The sequence below is a fragment of the Rhinichthys klamathensis genome, unplaced genomic scaffold (genome assembly GCF_029890125.1).
Source record: "Rhinichthys klamathensis goyatoka isolate OS25496 unplaced genomic scaffold, OSU_Roscu_1.1 h1tg000067l_1, whole genome shotgun sequence".
Classification (NCBI taxonomy): Eukaryota; Metazoa; Chordata; class Actinopteri; order Cypriniformes; family Leuciscidae; genus Rhinichthys; species Rhinichthys klamathensis.
The window spans coordinates 20,984-42,175 of record NW_026606610.1 but is presented as its reverse complement, the minus strand read 5'-3'; the positions used below and the strand labels follow the sequence as shown (position 1 = coordinate 42,175).

The following is a 21,192-nucleotide window of genomic DNA, read 5'->3' as shown; positions in this document are numbered from 1 at the left end:
TATATTGTTTAAGAAGCAAATACCACTATACAAAGATTATGATGAAATAAACAAATGCAAAATTCATTCTTATTTACAACTAAATACACAGAATTTGGTTAGAGGGAGAAACAAAACATACAAAGTTTCACCATGATATTAACTATAACAAGGATCTTCTCAATATGGAACCTGTACCAACACAATGTACCATTACAAGCAAACACGGACAACATTGGGACTCAATCCAGTCCTTATTTAAACCTCACATTAAAATAAGAATTCCAAAGCAATACGTATTCCTGCTATTAGCCTTTTGAATGATAAACCTTGACAGTCTTTAAACTTTCTTGAATTAAAAATGCATCTAACAGCATGTATTCCACTGACTCTTAAAGTTTCATTAGTTCCTCAATACAAACAAACTATAAAAATGTCCTCGTGCTCTCATTTGAGAGCTGTTGCCAATTATTACAGAAGCATACTTAAACTGATATAATTTAACAGATCAAAATAGTCATTTGAATATTTACAAGTGTCTCTTGGCATGAAGTTGTCCCATGCGGTGTCTGGACACGCTATGCTTTTTGATTATACTGCTACATGAATGTAAAAGCAGCTAAATGCATACCTGATCATAAAGTACATTTACTAAGCTGCCAGGCAAAGCTGCAGTGTGGCAGTACCATGTCTCTTTCCCCCTGTGCTTTTCAGCCTTTTGAAATGTTGCGTACCTATTATATGTAAAAACCAAACAATATCTGAAATATATAATGTATCTGATACACTTAATCAATACAGCTGCGTCAATAAAAAAAATAATCACACATACATATTGATGCAACATAGCTCAATTACATCACAAATGGCAATTAGTGTACAACTGAACACCAGCAATAGATAATGGTCAACTTTTCATTAATACCCTTTTAGTACACTCATAAATGAGTGCTTAACTTTGCGTACCTTAAAGATCACTTCCTCACCTGAGCCTGTCAGTTGACACATTAATTATAAAACATGTTAAGCGGCTCAGAATGATGGCTACATTTAAATGTTCTTCTTTTATATTTTGATATGCGTCACGTGAACGTCACTTGCGTACTACTTGTAAAAACGAAACGCTCCAGCCGTTCTGAATGATTAAAATGAGTATACTTCCTTAATGGACTGAGCTGAGAGTTCTGCTGTTGAATGTATCTGATTGGTTCTCTTTTTGGGGTTATATAAGGACACAACCCCGTCGGTTGTTCAACTAGTATCACGTGATATCGGGCAGGCAGAGTGCAGCTTACATACAGCAGGTGCGCTGTGCAAAAGCATGGAAACTACTAGTACACAATGAATAAAATATTTCTCATAAGACAACAGCCACTGGTGTGACATTGCTTTGAAAAGTGTTGGGGACATGTGGGAAGGGGGTTACACAGATGTGCTGTTATGTCACAAAATAGTGAAAGCTTAGCTTCTGAATATTAATTAGGATATGCAAATTATATGATATTTTACTGTTCTAATAAGTAGTCTGTAATTTACTGATCAAGTGTGTAGTAGCATATTTTTGAGTCAAATCTGAAAAGTCATTACCATTATAAGTGTCTTAAAATCATTTAAACTAATACATTTGTCACACATTGTTGCTAAGTTCTTGATGCAGCAGTCATTCTCGCTGTATATTCCTACATATGAATTCTGAATCTTTGGTCTAGCAAAAACGATTTCTTTCTATATGAGGGGTTTGGGGTTCTAATCCGCCCTAATGGAACTCTAACCATAATTACAGCTTTACATCAGTGGATATCAGGAGTGGGAAAAAAATTGTTCGCAGTTTGTTTTGTGATTTCACCAGAACAGGAACGAGCCATGGAAAAATGATAGATTAGAGCACATATACTTATATCTGAGCAGGCGTGTGTGCTGGAGAGAACATTGCTATCCTTGCTTTCAGGGACATTATTATAACAACACACAAATGCACTGAAAACTCTCGCTTAACAACTAGAGATGCCACCTCTGTATACATCCCTATTGCAAGCTATTTCAGAAAGTGGTGGGGACAAAACTGGCCATGGCAAGACATGTATGTCATGTCATGATGCCAATGAACACAGCTTTTATAGGGGCATCTCGGGTTTGTGGTACCCAATTATTCACATGAAAAGCATAACAAACCCTCTTCTGAGCGACTCGAGAGTGTTTCATTTCCTATGCTGGGTCACAGGTCTGAATGAACCCTTTCATTAATAATGTTAAAAAAAAAAATGGGGTGCATAAAAGCTACACTGAAAAACATTCAATCAGGAAAGGTTAAGTGCATTATTCTCATGATACCACCCCAAATTCCACTTCTAAACCTCAGAGAAGTGAGTTCTCATTGTCCACGGTCCCCTAGATGGGTGGTCAGAGACGGGAGATGTCCCCGTTCAGACCCAGTTCCCCCACGCTCTCATAGTCAGGTTCCCCGATCCCATTGCCCTGATGAGCCTCTTCAGCCGCTTTGGAGATCTTGATGGTATCGTACGCAGGGTCTGCATTCTCTGTGAGCACCTCCGGAGGCTGGGAGCCAAGAGCTATTGGGTAATCATCCCCAACTGTGGCATAAAGATCACTGGAAGTCGACTCCGGCACCATTCCCTTGATCTCTCCGATGCTGCTGTAGTCATTCTCTGTTTCCTTTACAGTATTCTTCACTACCTTGGAGTGCATGTCTGATAACTGAAATGTAACACAGAATGAGACATATTTACTCCACAGGCTTGGTTCAGGGCCATTTTAAAATGCTAATATTATTAATTGTTGGTAAAACCTACAAAGACTTCAAGTTGGTCTTTACAAGGCTTTGAGATGTTGATAGACCTTACCTTACTGTCCGGAGACACATTGTCCTCAAGCTCTGGAGTCATCACCGGGGAGTGTAACTGTAGGACAATGATTGAAACGAGACCATTAGTTAAAAACATATTTAATCAATTTAAATGCACAGGAAATAGCTCACTTCTACTGACACATGCTAGTGTCAAGGACTGATTGATGCAAAAGCGAAGCCACTCATTCATTACTTAAAAGTTACTGATTGAAATCAAATGTACAGTTCCTCTCCAAGCAAGAGCGGTTGTATATTTACAAAAGGAATCAATAACCGAGTCATTAATGAACACAGTAAATCCTACAGCAGGTCAATAACGGACACCCTTAGCTGTTGGAGAATAATATCAATCCCTGTCTCAGTCACCTCACTGACAGAGAGACAACAGTCAAGTGGGAAAATTTTGCTATAACCCCTCCAAGATTAATCCTAAGCAATTTTAGCACCGACATTTCAAGCCTGTTTTGATGAAGCCACCTCACCCAATGAACCTGAAGTATGTTTTGCTTTGATTATGATCATACAAAATGAGCATCAGGAGCTGGCCAGATGTGCTTTGATATTGGTTTAATTAGCAAAGCAATTAATTTAATAGCCCATCCAAGTATGCAAAGACCCCCTTGACCTCATCACAACTAACAAATGTCTCTTACAATAAAGCTTATCTGCTAATTCACTCATGCCCTTGTCTCTGTCCAGCCCTCTATATTAATTAAAGTGCCTCTTCCATTGATTTGCCCATATAAGAAATGAATAATTATCATCAGCGTTTAAAAACACTGCAACGTCATCACACATGAATGGATATCAAATTAAGATGTATTTACATAAAATTCATATTGTTAAATATTTAAATTGATCTACAAAGTATATTTAGTCATGCTTAGGACTGCACATGCACATTTGCTGGACCAAACTTAAAATATTCGCTTTTAAGAAAACATTTACGGGACAGTTCATGTCAGATTTTGTTACTGATTTGAAGTTTAGCAAGCAGTTTCAGTACTTCCCTATTCAGGCAGATTGCAGTTAGACTTGCTTGACCGAAATAGCTGCGGATATAGTCTCTTTCCTTGAAAGAGACTATATCCGCAGCTTGAAAGAGACTATATCCACAAACACCTGCATAGATACCTGAGGTGGATCAAACCTTAGCCACATTTTGTATAGTACTGAGGTGATATGCAATGACTTGTGGGTAACTTCCCTATTGATCTCTGTTTGTAGTGCCCTTGAGACTGAACACATAAGTTCCCTTGAATACCCCAAAGGCCGAACACCATGTGAAGTTCACATTGGAAGATATACCCTGAGTGTGACAGGATGCTGACAGTACAGCCCTGGCATGAGGCAACGGCATGTAACGCTGCACTCAATGGTGTCCATTATTTTCTTTCACGCAAATGTCAGCATGTGCCCACACATCCTTTGCAGGCAACAGCACTAACAATAAAAGTCCTTCCCTTCAGCAGGAGACTTCTGAGTGTTGATGTGCTGAAATCCCAGTTTATCAAAGACAGCTGCCCTCAGTCCATCACGCTAGCATAGTGATAGTGGCACCAATGCATAATGACACACATGGCGCTCCGCTCAAGCCAAGCTTGCATGCTTCGCTCAAATAACCAAGCATACAGTCCACACCGTAAACTAATGAGGCAACGTGTCCGATGTGCATACATGTGTTACAGCATGCACTTGTCAGTTTGGGCATCCCAGCTTTTACTGACTGATTTTCTTTTCAAACACAGACTGATGTACCTGTAAACACATGCTCTGCCGTCTCATTCATCATGAGGGTGAGCTGTCAGGCAGTGGACAGCTGGAACGCTCTGATCCCTATACGCATATGTTAGCACAAACATGTGACCGATAAGACGAATCACTGCTGCCCCATTACATGTCTACATCAAGCCACGGCGAATAGGATATGGAATGACAGGTGTCAAGTTTAAACCCACAGTGTAGTAGGAGAAGGGTACAAACAGTTTCTAGAAATGATCAAGAGGGTAATAGAGTAAACCACTTATACTGGAGTACTGGAGAGGACACTTTACCACAAAAGTTTCAGGTAAGTGACTCAACATCTGACATCTACAGATTCACTAAAGCCTTTTTCCACTGCCAGAGTGCCAGTGCCAGATCCAGTGGCCAATCTGGAACCATTACACACATTTCTGGTGCAGAAAGGTTGGGAAAAATTGGCTGTGCACTGGCCCCGTCCCCTACAATCTGCTGGTTTCGAATCAGGAACAACTCACTTTTGGCAAGTCTGATGCAAAGCAAAACTTGATTGCTCACTGTTAGCATTGGTTCAGTTGGTGAACATCCCGTTCCTATATAAGTCACGTCGCATCTGACACTTTATTTCTCAATCCGACATACTGACTAAAATGATTTTGTTTACAAATATCAAATGTGAGTACTCATTGCTTGATTGGAGTTTTATTCATTATAAATTCTGATCGAAGCATTTTTGATGTTAAAGTATGTCCTCAAATATTGTAAACAAAGACTCATAATGCATACATACTGTAAACAAAGAAGTCATAATGTAGCTCAGCTCAAGTCAGTGGAAGCGTGGGTCAGTTTGGGTTGGAGTTTTCCAGATCTCTGGCCGAGCATGAGCACCATTAGCTCATGAGAACCACCAACTAGCACCATTTTTGTTGGAAAAGACATACAATTGATATTGTACAAGTACAAAGGAAGCAGAAATACAGGGCAAAAAAAAAAAAACATGAAATGAGAACAACAAAAGGAGAGAGAAAGAGCAAAAGAGAGAGACTGACAGAGCGAGAGGGCATGCGGGAGTGATAAACAAAAGAGGTGCGGAGCGTCCTCGACTGGCGACAGTAGCGTGTGGCTGTAGTGGATGCTTACGCCGTGTGCAGACATTGACTGCGGGCACAACAGCAGCCTCTCTGCTCGCCTCTACAGATGGCTTCATTTGTATGCTACAGGCGCATGTACGCATATCACCGTCAACCAGAGCACATATCCTAAAAGATTGTAATTAAACTGGAAACACACTGTTCTCTATTGTTCCCTTGTGGTCTCTTAAGTTTAGCTTGCACTAGAGGATGTTAGTGCAGTCCTTTTTGGTCTGTTTCTGAGAATATTCTTCTTTGTTCTCATGTTATACTTTGTTATACGTGTGAAGGGTCGCATCATTCCTGAGTGAGAAAGAAAAGCTCCTGCTAAAGGAAGTGATTATTGCAGGAGAGCAACTGATGCTCAGTATTTAAGACCTTAGTGAAACTTTTAACAGTACTGTGGTGGTTACCATGGTAATCCCATGATACTATGGTACTGTAAAATGTATCATGGTACTGAATGATTTCCACATTCATTTAACATGAGTTTTACATGCTACGCCAGGAGTGTCCAATCATGCTCCTGGAAGGCCATTTGTTCTTAGCGTCAACCCTTATTGTTTAAAGCCCAAAGTGGACGGAGCTGGCCGTCGCCATCTTGGCAACACGTCATCGCTCGTCACTCCTTGATAACCGAAAATGGGCAAAGATTAGCTGACTTGACGTGACGGCTAACAGACATCAGGCAACCGACTAGTAGCTACAGCAGCGGCAATCCACCTGTCACTCAAGTGGCCACGCCCTTAATTATGCAGAACTTTAAGGCTTAATCTAATTTAAACGGATGAGTTATAAAAAAATTCACCCCCTCAACAGCTGTCATGAAGGGCAAAATTAGCTATATAGACCAAAACCACTTTTTCTACCAGGCTGTAAACATTCTTTCTGCTGTAGTGTTGGGCATATTGACATGGGGTTCTATGGGATTGGCTCTCTTTTGGAGCCTGTCTCTAGCGGCCAGTCGATGAATTGCTGTTTAAAGGCCTGTTCACACCGGGACGAATTTTGCGCGCGTTATTCGCCGACGTTTAACGCCTAGTGACTAAACAAAGGGCGCCTATGTGAGTGTGCACACCGACGCGAAAAACGCCACGCGTAAAAGCGTCATTTTTTAAAAACGCCTCGGGTTCGTTTTTTTGGTTTGACGCGCCGCGTCAAAAACTATCCGACCAATGAGATTGCCGCTTTTGCTCACGTGTCTGGAGCTTCTGAAGTTACAGTAAAACACAACTTGGGGGCGCTCAAACACAAAACGGTCTTGCCGAGCACACAAACGTAACGGCGAAGAAGATGCGCCAAGTAGCGTCTAAGTTACACACCATGGATATCCATAATAAAGGCTAGATGTCTCGTCCGTGCTGCTGGCCAATGGCCTTAATTATGGATATCTAACGTTATAGTCTACACTGCCAGGAAGAAATAAGACGAGGAAGATGCAAGGCAAGATGAATGTAGAGCTGCTGGTCTTGTTGGTGTCGGAACATAAAGACCTATATGACAAACGCGACAGCGACTACAAAATAGGACTATTTCTGTTTTACATTAAGCGCCATCTAATGTCAGGGAATGAATTTGCATGTTCACTCGGCTCAACGTCAGCGAAAATCGCTTGGGTGTGAACACAAAAACGCGTTGAAAAACGCTGACGAATAACGCGTGCCGATATTCGTCCCGGTGGCGATATTTTTTTTCACAGGATGGTAGGGGAAGACTCATGAATATTCATTAGGGAACTCATCCCTGATTGGTCTTAACCCCAGTGACTGGTAGGTTTAGGGGCGGGGTTAGGGGTGGGTCATCAGACCCCCAGTGACGGGTAGGTTTAGGGGCGGGCATAGGGGGTAGGTCATCAGACCAATCGGGGATGAGTTCCCTAATGAATATTCATGAGTCTTCCCCTACCATCCTGTGAAAAAAAATATTGCGTCCCGGTGTGTACGAGCCTTAAGTCACTTCCGTGTTAGTCTTCAAGAGAGAGACCGGAAGGTTGCCGCTTGGTTGATACTAAAATGTAAAAAATGTTATAATAATATTCTTGAAGTATTGGTAGTACAGAGTTTCAATAACGGTACTTTTTTGTTAAAATGAACTCTACAGGACAACAATGGTACTTTTATAAGACAAACAGTTTGGTAGCCCCACCTGTCCATTTGGAATCTGCTGGTTGTCATTCTCATCCAGCACTTTATTTGGTATGGGAGGAGGTTTTTCTTCCTCAGGATCTGCGTACGCCACAATGGTGGCAGAGCGCCTGGCCTCCAGGTCAGTGCTGTAGCGGCTCTTCTTGCTGAGGTTGACGGAGGCGTACTCGACGCCATTGGGCAGCATGGTGTGGTCTGGTGTAGCAGGGCTTGGGTGGCCGTTGAGAAGAGGCGCAGGCGGTTCCTCTGGGCTTAGTGTACCGTTGGGTAGGCCAATGTCCTTGAGCTCTTTCACCGTCTCGTACAGACAGTCCTCGACACTGACATCACGGGAGGCGCAGTCCTTCACCACCTCGTATGTGTCCTCTCCTGAGGCAACTTGAGCATCGACCACAGCTGCTTTGAGGTTATCGGTGGGTGGAATGCTGGGTAATTCACGATCCTGGTGATACTTAGAGGATCTGAGCTCTGATTGGCTGGACAGCATGTCTTCTGAAGGCTGGGGACTTGTGTCCATTGTGTCCGTGAGTACTGAGGAAAAAGGTAAGGGGAAAGAGTGTGAATATCTGTTACACAGGATTCCTACGCAGTTTGGAAAAGTATGGAATTTTATTTGAGTAATTCCCAGGTCTGGAAATGTACGGATAAAACAGCTTGTGAACCAGGGGTGCCCAATCCGGTTCCTGGAGATCTACTTTCCTGCAAAGTTCAGCTTCAATCCTGATCAAACACAACTAAAGCAGCTAATTAAGATTTTTTTTTATGTAGGTAGATCTCCTGGAATGGGATTGGGCACCCCTGTTGTAAATAATATGCCACGTAATGTTATATTTACCTCAGAAAAGCCATTCAATGACCATAAACTTGATAGGCAGTTAGAAAAATTAACTCTAGAGGAGCATTTTGCTAAATATATGCACTATATTGCATATTTATTGTTTTTACTTAACATGTTCTTTAATATTTAATGTATGTTTGAATAAATCTGTATATCTGTAATAAATCTGCTTCCAACACTGTATCTGTTTCCCACAGAATAGATACAGGATACCAGCTGCTCTTTCTTTCTTTCTCTCTCTCTCATCTCTCCGACGGCGAGTTACACACAAACCCGCCTTCCTTCACTTACTCGCTTCATTTGCTCCGGATGAATATTGTTGCTGTTACAGAGCTGGAATTTCGGCGTGGGATTGCGTGTATTGCACATAATTTAACTCATTCCCTCAGATTTTATGCTCACACCCAAAATACACATAAAGCCGCCTCTCAGTACTAAACTGAGTTCTTTATCGCTGCTCTTTGTGCTTAAAAAGTCAAATACACACAAAATAATGTCAAAATGCTGGTCTTGGCGAGTAATATTATAGTAATGTACTGGGGTTCCCTGTATAGTATACAGAATTAGTTGCCTTTTTTTTTTCCTTGAAAATTTGCCATGTACTGTACCTGATACATAGCGCAATAAATCTATTTCGAATGGAACTTGATCGAAATTGGAGTTGAATTGAATCACATGCATGAGAATCTACACTCACCTAAAGGATTATTAGGAACACCTGTTCAATTTCTCATTAATGCAATTATCTAATCAACCAATCACATGGCAGTTGCTTCAATGCATTTAGTGGTGTGGTCCTGGTCAAGACAATCTCCTGAACTCCAAACTGAATGTCAGAATGGTAAAGAAAGGTGATTTAAGCAATTTTGAGCGTGGTATGGTTGTTGGTGCCAGACGGGCCGGTCTGAGTATTTCACAATCTGCTAAGTTACTGGGATTTTCACACACAACCATTTCTAGGGTTTACAAAGAATGGTGTGAAAAGGAAAAAACATCCAGTATGCGGCAGTCCTGTGGGCGAAAATGCCTTGTTGATGCTAGAGGTCAGAGGAGAATGGGCCGACTGATTCAAGCTGATAGAAGAGCAACTTTGACTGAAATAACCACTCGTTACAACCGAGGTATGCAGCAAAGCATTTGTAAAGCCACAACACGTACAACCTTGAGGCGGATGGGCTACAACAGCAGAAGACCCCACCGGGTACCACTCATCTCCACTACAAATAGGAAAAAGAGGCTACAATTGGCAAGAGCTCACCAAAATTGGACAGTTGAAGACTGGAAAAATGTTGCCTGGTCTGATGAGTCTCGATTTCTGTTGAGACATTCAGATGGTAGAGTCAGAATTTGGCGTAAACAGAATGAGAACATGGATCCATCATGCCTTGTTACCACTGTGCAGGCTGGTGGTGGTGGTGTAATGGTGTGGGGCATGTTTTCTTGGCACACTTTAGGCCCCTTAGTGCCAATTGGGCATCGTTTAAATGCCACGGCCTACCTGAGCATTGTTTCTGACCATGTCCATCCCTTTATGGCCACCATGTACCCATCCTCGGATGGCTACTTCCAGCAGGATAATGCACCATGTCACAAAACTCGAATCATTTCAAATTGGTTTTTTGAACATGACAATGAGTTCACTGTACTAAAATGGCCCCCACAGTCACCAGATCTCAACCCAATAGAGCATCTTTGGGATGTGGTGGAACGAGAGCTTCGTGCCCTGGATGTGCATCCCACAAATCTCCATCAACTGCAAGATGCTATCCTATCAATATGGGCCAACATTTCTAAAGAATGCTTTCAGCACCTTGTTGAATCAATGCCACGTAGAATTAAGGCAGTTCTGAAGGCGAAAGGGGGTCAAACACAGTATTAGTATGGTGTTCCTAATAATCCTTTAGGTGAGTGTAAATCAAATTGTGAAATTTGTCAATACACAACCCTACAAGTAGAGTGTTTTCATGTTAAAGGTTTAGTAATTGTTTTATTGTCGAATATGACTGACTGAGTGAATGAATTATTTGCCATAAGCAAGTATCTTTTGAACTTCACTAAACGAATGTGCGTGTCCCATGTGCGTGTCCCAAGATTGAAGCAAACAATCATCTACTGTAAATCAGACTTTGCTGTTTGGTGATCGTGCAACATCAAACCACATTTACAGTATCAAAGTCATGTGTCGGAGGTACATATATGCAGGTTATAAAGCTTTTTAGGTTTTTTCTCATCATGCAAGTGCATGTTATCACTTTGAGAAAACAATGAAAAACTGAGAAAATAGAAATATTTACAGATGGCTGTTCTATATACCGAAAATAATGCTGTGTGAACCATTTAAGTTAAATATGGTCTAAGAATCGTTTGGAAGGAGGTCTGGAAATTTGACTCTGGAAATGTAAAATGTCTAGGAACCGTGAGACGATCATTGAGAACTGTTACCTGTACCACTTGTAAGAGGCCCATTATGGGAGCTGCTGACTGCCAAGTCAGTTCCATGACTTTCTATTGACTGACTACATGTTTCCTTTTCTGACACCTGCAGAGAAACGGGATAGAAAAGTTACTATGCACTATTTGTGAACTAAACAGTATTCATTGATGCAATCACTATTCAGACAGCATGCAAAATCAGGGTTGTCACAGATGCACATGGGTTCAGATTTGAATTATTTGTTATAGTCACAGAATCAATTCTAAAGCTGTTGCCTGAATGTAAAATGTGTTATATCCGTGTAACATAATTCGTTGCGTATGATACGCTAACGTACATAGCTTAACTCTGTGAAACTGGTAGGGGTGCAAGGATTTAAATAGTAAAATTGGGTCATGGACCAAAAAAAATTTGAAAACCCCTGCTATAAAGAGACTAGAGACAAAGACACTTGGATTGAGCTCTTTGTTTTCATCTTTTAACCAATAGCAAAAACACCATGCAGTAGCACTGTGGGACCACCTAGTGGCAGCCCATTGAAAATGCCTGTTGCCAGGGCAATGAAGTCCTTCAGAAGATACAGAAGGTTAAAGCTGAGAGCCACTCAGATTGTCACAGCAAGACAAAGACCCCATTTAACCTGTCAGGCTGTGACAGACACCGCCATTTAAATGAAGCCTTCCTCAATATATCGACAGGCAAGATGTACAATATCATGCAAAGGTTAGCCTTCGGATATCCATCAAAACTAAAGAGGTTTACAGTGTTAACAGAGAGATAATGTCAGGCAATTGCTTAAGCATTTCATAAACGTTAATACTCACTTTATATTATACAAAGGATCTCAACCTTGAGGTCACAACCCCATTTGTTGATGCCAAAGCAGTTCACTTTTTTTATAAAAAAAAAAAAAAAAAGAGTTATTTTTTGACGACACCCATATTTGACCACCCGTAGCTCCTCTTGAGCGTAAAATATCATTTCAACTATATGTGAACTAGGTGGAATGTTTATTAAAAATGTAGTTTTTACAGTTGATTAAACTGAACTGCTCACATTTAACTTAAAATAAATGAATTACAATTAATTCAATGGCATTTGTCTGATTAAAGGTTAAGGGTCGGTAAGATTTTTTTTTGTTCTTTAGAGCTGTCTCTTTTGCTCACCAGGGATGCATGTAACTGATAAAAAAAAACAGTAAAAACAGTAATACTGTGAAATATTATTACAATTTAAAATAACCTTTTATATTTGAATATATTTAAAAAAATCTTTTTTCAAGATTTACGAATTTCAATTAATAGTCAAATTCCACCAATCCTTACATATGATTCATATTATTAATTAAAAATTGAGTAAAAAACTAGAGCTTAATAAAACATTTTGTGTGAATCTTAAACTTAAATTTAAACATATATTCATATATATATATATATATTATTATTATTTTTTCAATTTTATGAATACGAATCACATAAATGAAATGGTCCATTCCCTTGTTCCATTAAGATTTATACAAAATGTTACTCATTTAAAATTCTTAATATGAATAATATGTAAGGATTGTTCAATTCAATTCAATTTGATGGAATTTTACTGTTAATTGAAATGCATAAATCTTTTTTTGAGTGTGTAATTTATTCCTGTGATGGAAAAGCTGAATTTTAACGATGTAAAAGTTTTTACCGTCACTTTTGATCAATTAAATGTACCCTTGCTAAATAAAAGTAATAATTCATCTTTAAAAAAAACTGACCCCAAACTTTCAAATGGCAGTTAATATTTACCATTTCTAATCCTTGGAACATTTGTAAAACTTAAACTTTATTTAACTGTCTTGATCAAAACAAAAATGTAATTTCTTTTGCAATTTCTGTTTGAGGCAGTAAAATTGTTTGCACTCAGCTATTTGACATATAAAGTATCTAAAAGACAACATGCTTTGGTTGCAGCAAGTGGTGGTTTATCTCTTTTCCAATGCGTGGCAGGATGCCCATTGAGTTTTATAGTTCGCCCACCTCTTTTTCACAACTACAACCCAGTGCCCAAATGATTTGTTCAAGTTCTTGTCAGAGTCAACAACAATTAAACTGACTAAGTAGTAAAACGTGTTGTTATTCCTTCTGTAATGTCTTGGGTCAAATAGACCCCAAAGCAACTTCGGCATCTCTGAAAAATATGCTAATTGCATTTATTAGAAGAATTCATAAACATGCACATCTTGTTACAGAGTTTTACAGAGCCTGTACACATTTTTACCCAATCGGTGATGTCTGGGGGCTTTTTGATCCCACACAAAAACATTGATGAAATATGCACATAACAGCAGGGTTCAGAACATAATTTTCAAATCATCCAATTGCACTTGTGAAATCCAAAATGAGTAAAAAACAGTAGTTTTTTACTCAGTACAGTAGTTTCTGTTTTACTGTGCGCATAACCAAAGGCTGTCATTAATCATTTGCATAAAGGCAAAGAGTTTATACATTTTTACAGCTGGTTCTGTTATTCCAGTGCACAGCATGCACATGTAGCAATTAATGATAAAGTTGAGGTAAACACAACCTGATGAATATTATACTAAACATAAAATCAACATCTGGCTGTGAAGTGGCCATTGAATGTATGTGCTTCAGAAGCCTTCACGTCAGTCAACAAGCCATGAACACATGCTTGCCCCTCTCATTTAATAACAGTTACAATGAACAATTCAAGCATAACACAATCCCACAGACCCTGCCTATACAGCTGTTTATGTGTAAATGCATGTGTGTGTGTGTGTGTGTGTTTTAGCAGTCAATTATGCCCTCAGTAGGTCACGCTAATCTCCTGATTGCTAAACATCTCCTGAACTCTTGAACTCTTTCCTCAGATGATAATTTCACACAAGACACCCAGTCAGACGCAGCAGAGCCAGAGATAAAGGCGACTCATGCATGAAGTTTCTCATCTCCCTGCGGTCAAACAAAAATGTTAATCTGTCTGCTTCATGCTTTCCTCCCACCAAACCCGGGCCTCACAATGACCGTCCATTCTCCTCTCCGTTCTCCCGACTTTACCAGGCCCTCAAGCACAGCGGTCACACATTCTCACGACTTAAACACTCTAAAGACGGTTCACGTAATCTCGGGACTCTGTGTAATTGAAAACTCCTTTTGAAATTAAAAACAGGGACATTGTATGGCTCTGTTTGAGCCGCAGTGAGGCAGCACAGGCTAAAATCTCTTAGATGAAAAGCATCATGGCAGCACATGCTTACCCCATTCATCAGGTTTTCATGGTCTCCTGGCGGCCCCCCTTTTTTCTGCCTGTGGAGTCAGAGGGAGAGCATTACTGAGAAACGTTGATTAAGTCTGTAGATTTGGCCGTGTACTCTGAATCATTCAACGTCGTATTCCAAGATGCAAACTAAGCCTTGTTCTAGACAACAAAGCATTTAAAATCACATTTAATATAGTACCGAATCAAGGATTAAGCTTCATCTGTTGCAAGGGAAACCATCACTGGGAGTTTACTGCTGGACTGGTTATATGTTCAAATAAAATAGAACAAATATTTAATAGGAAAATATTGATACATTTTACATCTTACTATTATATTAAAATATTTATTAATAATAAATATTATTATCGTTTAGACTGATCTTGTCAAGAAATGCATGGATTTAATGTAAATCCATGACATATAAGGCTAATAAATATTAGTGACAGACCAATATTTAATTCACTATTTTATTTTACTTTTTTGAGATAATACTTAAAATCCAAACATCCAAAAATATTTTTATTAATATTTTATAATGTATATATTATAATAATTATAACACACACACACACATATATACACATATATATATATATATATATATATATATATATATATATATATATATATATATATATATATATATATATACATATATATATATATATATATATATATATATATACAGTATATATACAATTTTATATTTTTTAATTATTACTAATTTTATTACCTTTTTAATAGTAACAGTTTGTATTCAGAGTGCACCTTTTGTTTTCAAATGATTTAGTGAATTTTCAGTAAATATTGTGTAAAATAAGAGTTCATTTGCATATTTTTGCACAACTCATTTGCAGGTCCAAATTAACTTTTTGTTAACATTTTTTCATGCTGATTTTCGGAACAGAATCAGTGGAATCCTGCAGAATGAATTTATGGTCAGATTAGTTCAAATGTGTTCAATGGAGATGAGCGCATGACTCATGTTAGCAACTGAAAACATGGAAGCCATTGAATAAAAGAATAAATAAAGGTTATTTCAAGAAAAATCTGAATTGATAAATTTAAACTCGATATTCTGCCTTTTTACCTCTCAGAATATTGAGTTTATGTCCTGCAATTCTGATTTTTTTTTTTCAGAATTGTGATATAAACTCACAATTATTAAGTCCGAATTGAGAATTATGAGATAAAAATGTTTTAGGTTTAAATTGTATCTATTTAAAATGTTATAGGTTTAAATATTATTTAACTGTAATAGATTATGCTCCCTATTAACTGCACATTTGAATATTATGTAGATCTATTGTTTACATCAAATTCATGCTATAGTAGGGTAATCATTGCAGATTTCATCAGTCCAGTCTATTCATTTAATGGCTTGCAACCATAAACGTCTGCGTTAAGCTTCCAAGGGCGTCTTCGACAACGGTATTCTGTGAAAATGAAGACCATCTTTTTTGAATTCCGATTCTGACAACCTAAGGCACAACAGGTCATTTATTCTCTTATTCCGTGGATCTCCCCGTTTTCCTCCACTTTTTACCACAGTTTTTATGCCACCGCAATGTGCGCGCAACTGCAGTGACGTAACCAGGGCCGTAGCTGGGGTATCCGGGGCCCCTGTGTAGGTTGTGTGGGGCCCCTTAAAGCTGGGGGCCCCTAGAATCGTCACCACCTTTCTACCTGCTAGCGACGGCTCTGGACGTAACTGTGACATTAGCTCCCAAATGGTCTATAGGTTCGGAACAACAATACAATATTCATGAAAAAAACATGTTTATACAATAAAATTTTTTGAGACGTTTCAAAGAATGTTACTCACCCCTGGCAGCTCGCACACAGCAGCAGGAGGACAGAGAGCAGCAGGAAAGCCGTGAGTCCCGTGAGTGTGCCTACAAGTGCCAGCTCCCCTTTAGCCAGCCACGCCGCCCCCGCGACCTCTGACCCCACGGCCCGTGACCCCAACATAGCACTCAGAGCAGGAGCCATTATACATCACAATGATGAGTCGCCTTCATCGACCAAATGCACCTCACTGCAGAGGCTGGACACAAAAAATAGATGAAAGAATGGGGGAGGAGAGAAGAATAAAAAACAGTTTCAAGGTTTACCAAAAGACCTTTGCACTTGATAGAATCACCAGGCCAGAAAATCTGAAACCTTATTATAAATCAGAAACATTTTTGCTCCAGATCCTGAGTCCGATTGTTGATATATGTAAGTGAAATAACTTGATAGATAATCTCAGATTCAAATGACGTCATGGAAGAAACTTGCCATCATCCCTCACTGAGGTAGAATTCTTTGTCTACAAGAGCTTTGCGAATCAACATCCACAAGGGGGCAGACTAGTGCAGATGCACAATCCTGTCATGCGGTACGTACTGCAGTGAACTCGGCTCCTTCAGAACAAACGGCTCTTGGACTTTTCACTCAGTAACCTAAACATGTAGGCTAGTTTTAATTGACAGCAGTCCAAAAAGCAAAGCCAGATTAAACAGAGCCCTGGTCCAGGATGATGTGTGATGGTGGGCCCCACCTCCACAAGCTGAATAGACAGATAACAATCAAATGGCTGGCATCCCAGCGGAGACTGAGGCCCGGGCAGCGCTTCTGATCTTTTGTGTGAGAGGAGATGGACAGCTCAGCTGGCTCTCCGAGGGGTGAGTCTTTCCTCTCTACTCGCTCAAACTCTCCGATAAGAAACAGAAGAATGGAAAGCCACCCAAATTCACGAAGAGCATAAAGTTGGCATTCATTCTGAACAGATGCAAAGTTTTTAATGTTGGAATTATTCAGTCTTTTGGCTTTAAAAAAAAAATGCAAATACAATCGTCCTACTCGTAAAATGAATAGTTAATGCATACCAGAAGAAGTACTGTAGGTTTGTGTGAGATGAAAAAGCCAATTGTGCAACTCGAGAAAATATGCAAATGTAACTGAAGCGTAGGCATTTACATAGTAACTGATTCTTAAACTAATTTTTTTATTTCATTCATTATTAGCTTTTCCTCAATGCACAAACTGCGAACCCCAGTTTGGGAAACCTTGATCTATATTCCTGGTGATGATAATAATAATAATAATAATAATAATAAATGTTATTTATTATTTGATTGTTTTAGAATTAATTATCTCTTATTTATTTAAGAAATAATCAAATACTTGCTCTGGGCCTTCTGTGTGTGTCTGTGTGAGATAAAAAAAAGAGGATATCCTAAGACAACATTCGTAACATATCTTTTAAAAAATATAACTACCATAAAAACCTCGCATGGCCTATGTAAATACATTTGGAGAGAAAAAAAAAAACATTTCCCAAAAAGCTGTAAAAACAAACCAAGCCTTGCACAGTTCTCAGTACCAAAAAAAAAAGACAAACGGGTCCTACCTGAAGATTTGTTTGGCTCCGGTGATTGTTGCCTGCAGGGAAACAGAGAGAGAATACGATTACATTCAGGAAGGGAGCTCTGCATATACTGTAGTACCAGACAACCCAACTGAAAAATAAATATACTAATATATATTTTTAACTACATTTTGGTATAGGTTTTTTTTTCACTATAGGGAACACATTGTGGAGAACATCTTGACATGTGCAATCCTGAATGATCAGATAGTCAAACGTACAAATGACTGACCATAAATCACAATCTGTTACATAAAGCATCATATTATGAAAAAAAAAAAAAAAACTAGCAAGACGAAGTGACTCTTGTATGCAATGATCTGCATTCAGAGTCTATTGGAGTCTATGGATCATTGGGCACTTATGAGTCTCACAGCATGAGTACTAAGAGTCTCACAGCATGAGCACATATCAAACATCGGCTAAAATGCATGCGAGAACATGAAGAACATCCACCAAGAACCTTTTCTTGATCCTCATAAACGTGCTCCAGAGTAACTATAGCAACCATGATCTGAAGATAGTTTGCAATGATTTGCTCTAATGAATGTATTTAATGCCATATCAGGGAGTATAACATCCAGATGAAGATACATGGGAACCATAAAACGAGAGTTTGATGTTACTGCCCAGCCTGTTCTCACGCAAATGCGTCTCTATAGCACGCATTGTGTATTATCGTGCAATTTATACGCGAAAATGAGTTTTTACGTGCATATGATACGCAGTTTTCGCGTGCATTTGATACGCAGTTCATTTGCGTGTAATACACACGCACCCCACACCACTAATTCTACCCAAACGTATAATACACACGCACCCCACACCACTACTAAACCTACCCTAACCAATCCATGCGTATCCTATGCACGTAAAAACTCATTTTCGCGTATAAATTACACGATAAACACACTGCGTGCTATAGAGACGCATTTAGTGTGATCGGGTTGTTCTGTAATGTGATTGTCATAATGTTGCTATGCACTTGCTAAAGTGTTCTGAGTGGTTTTTAGCATGTTGTTATGTGGTTGCTAAAGGCTGGAATGCTCTATATTACTGTTGCCCAGATTTCCCCCCGATTTACAGTCTTAACACTAGTTGCCGAAAGAAGACAGAATTTACAGAAAATCGTGATGGATGATGGTTTTTAGCTTCAAAGTTTGATTCCATCCAGTCGGAGGATATCAATCATGTTTGGTATTTTGAGCCGATTATAGAACACAGTCTAAAAGCAACAAGACATGAGTTTGTTCTGTTGTAATGACTTGAAAATCTGTTAGTGTGTGATCCTCGGTCATTTAGTGTATGATGCCCAGTTTTTCCACTGTGTATTATCAAATCTATTCAGATTTTAAAAGTCATGTTTGTGCTGCTTTTTGGTGGTTGCTTACTAGCCCAAGTCCAAAGTACCCATCCCAAAGTCTCTACAATATTTGTCCATGGGATTTTGGTTCCCATTTCATTGTCCATCATCGACCATTCAAATATATAACCCTCTAAATAAAATACCTAAATCAAGCACCAGTAATATTATGAAATACAGGACCCATTCTCACTGAAATGTTAGACTGAAAAGTTATTTGCATGGAATGTTAGGATTGTGTGTTTCATGCCATATAAAATAAGGTACTGGAAAAGCCATTTAATGGGGGAATGTGTTTGGAAAGGCTGTAGTCTCAGACCGAGGTGAGCAACTGTGGTCCTTGGCAATACACTTTGTGCAAGACATTGGTGGATTCTTTGCCAGAATCACTATAAGAATCTTTAAGATCCAGATCATGTTTAAGAACTACCTCTTTCTAGACCCTTCATCAAATAAGACCCCGTGTATCTGTGACCATAAATACGCAGTATCTGGCTGTCAAAGGTCAGAATAGGAAAAAAAAGTGACAAATACCATACTGAACCTGCCTATAGATATCTGGCATATAGTTACTTTATAGTTACAGCAAAGACTTTCCTCCCCAGGGGTCACAGAGAGGGCTGGATTTTGTGTAAAAGCACAGCTGGATTGCTGCTGAGAACGCATCCGGTAAAAGATTCTCATGCGAACGCCAGCGGCAGCTCTTGAATAAATAATTGCACTGGAGCAGGAGTAATGCAATAAGGAATTTTGTGGATGCTCTGTTATTATAAGTTTTTCTGCTGACAGAAGCTTTGATAATAACTCATCTCCAGCAGAGGAAGGAGCTCGCTCTAAAAAAAGAACATTGCAGCATTTGTAACCCATAATGGAAATCGTCTGCATTCTGTATAGCCTAAAATGACGAAATATTTGCAGGAGGTGGTGGTGAGAATAATACAGTTTCCATAGGTGTCAATCAAGATCCTATTATAGCTTATAAAGCACCAACGGTTTCACAGCTTCTCTCTGGCCATGTTAGAGGAGAATGACACATTCGACATATGTCGCATTCTGGCTCTCTACTGGACACGGGGTGCATGTCGTCTGTCGTTACATTGCACTCGCTGTGACAGGAACCTCAGTCTGCTTCAGGGCACTTTTAAGTGATTTAAAGGAAGAAGAGTTCACCCAAAAACAAGAATTGTGTCATCTTTACTCACCTTTATGTCATTCCAGACACATATGGCTTTCTTTGAAACACATAAGGTGATTTTTTTTTATATTCTAGCCTTTATTTCTATATAATGAAGGTGAATGAGGAATGAAGTTGTCAAAATGCTCCAAAACGTGCACTACATTTCAAGTTTTTCATCTGAAGTCATGCGATAGCTTTATGTAAGGAACAGACCACTGTTCACTGAAAATCTTGACATTTGCCCAAGAATTTATGAAAGCAGTGGCAAGTTGAATAAAATCTTTTCAATGAATTGCGTGATCCAGTTCACAAATCGAGTCTCAATGATTAGAGCTTTTATTCAATAAGAATGCATTGAGATTAACACTTTTATTCAGCAAGGACGCAGTAAATTCTTCAAAAGTGACAGTAAAGACATATATGGTAGCCTACAAAAGATTTCTATTTCAAATAAACACTGCTCTTTTGAACTTTCTATTCAATAAATGTAATTTGAATGACATTTTAAAATATACATGAATTGTAATAATATTGTACATTATTGCTGTATTTTTGGTCAAATAAATGCAGCCGTTATGAGCATTTTGACCCCAATCTTTTGAACGGTATTTTAGACAACTTTTTAATCCTTTTTGAAGCTTGAAAGCTCCAGTCCCCATTCGTTATAATTGAACAGAAAATTTAAATAAAAAATAAAACCGGTCTGGAATGACCCAACACAGCTCTTTTTTAAACGCAACATTGCAGCTTGCATACTGCAACATCATCCTCTGTTTCACAAAATGACCAATATGACAACAGTCAGGACACAGTTGTCCGCCCAACCCCCTCCTCATCACCAGACT

General features: G+C 39.1%; 1 protein-coding gene across 1 annotated transcript; it reads right to left on the bottom strand.

The window, feature by feature from the left end:
• Window positions 1-2,059: 2,059 nt before the first annotated feature.
• On the bottom strand, window positions 2,060-16,442 carry pag1 (phosphoprotein membrane anchor with glycosphingolipid microdomains 1). Its single transcript, XM_056250050.1, has 6 exons — window positions 16,221-16,442; window positions 14,391-14,439; window positions 11,140-11,236; window positions 7,861-8,390; window positions 2,841-2,897; window positions 2,060-2,694 (listed from the first exon to the last, which is right to left on the bottom strand). The coding sequence occupies exons 1-6, from the start codon at window positions 16,385-16,387 to the stop codon at window positions 2,380-2,382; spliced, it is 1,215 nt and encodes a 404-aa protein (XP_056106025.1). The 5' UTR covers window positions 16,388-16,442; the 3' UTR covers window positions 2,060-2,379.
• Between the last annotated feature and the right edge of the window lie 4,750 nt (window positions 16,443-21,192).

Bases quoted from the DNA above. Each gene is read 5' to 3' on its own strand.
- pag1 (XM_056250050.1), bottom strand. From the start codon at position 16,387: ATGGCTCCTGCTCTGAGTGCTATGTTGGGGTCACGGGCCGTGGGGTCA. The intron at 14,440-16,220 runs GTGAGTAACATT...CTGACTCCACAG, and splicing joins CTGTGTGCGAGCTGCCAGGG to GCAGAAAAAAGGGGGGCCGC. The intron at 2,898-7,860 runs GTGGGGCTACCA...ATTGTCCTACAG, and splicing joins AGCAGATTCCAAATGGACAG to TTACACTCCCCGGTGATGAC.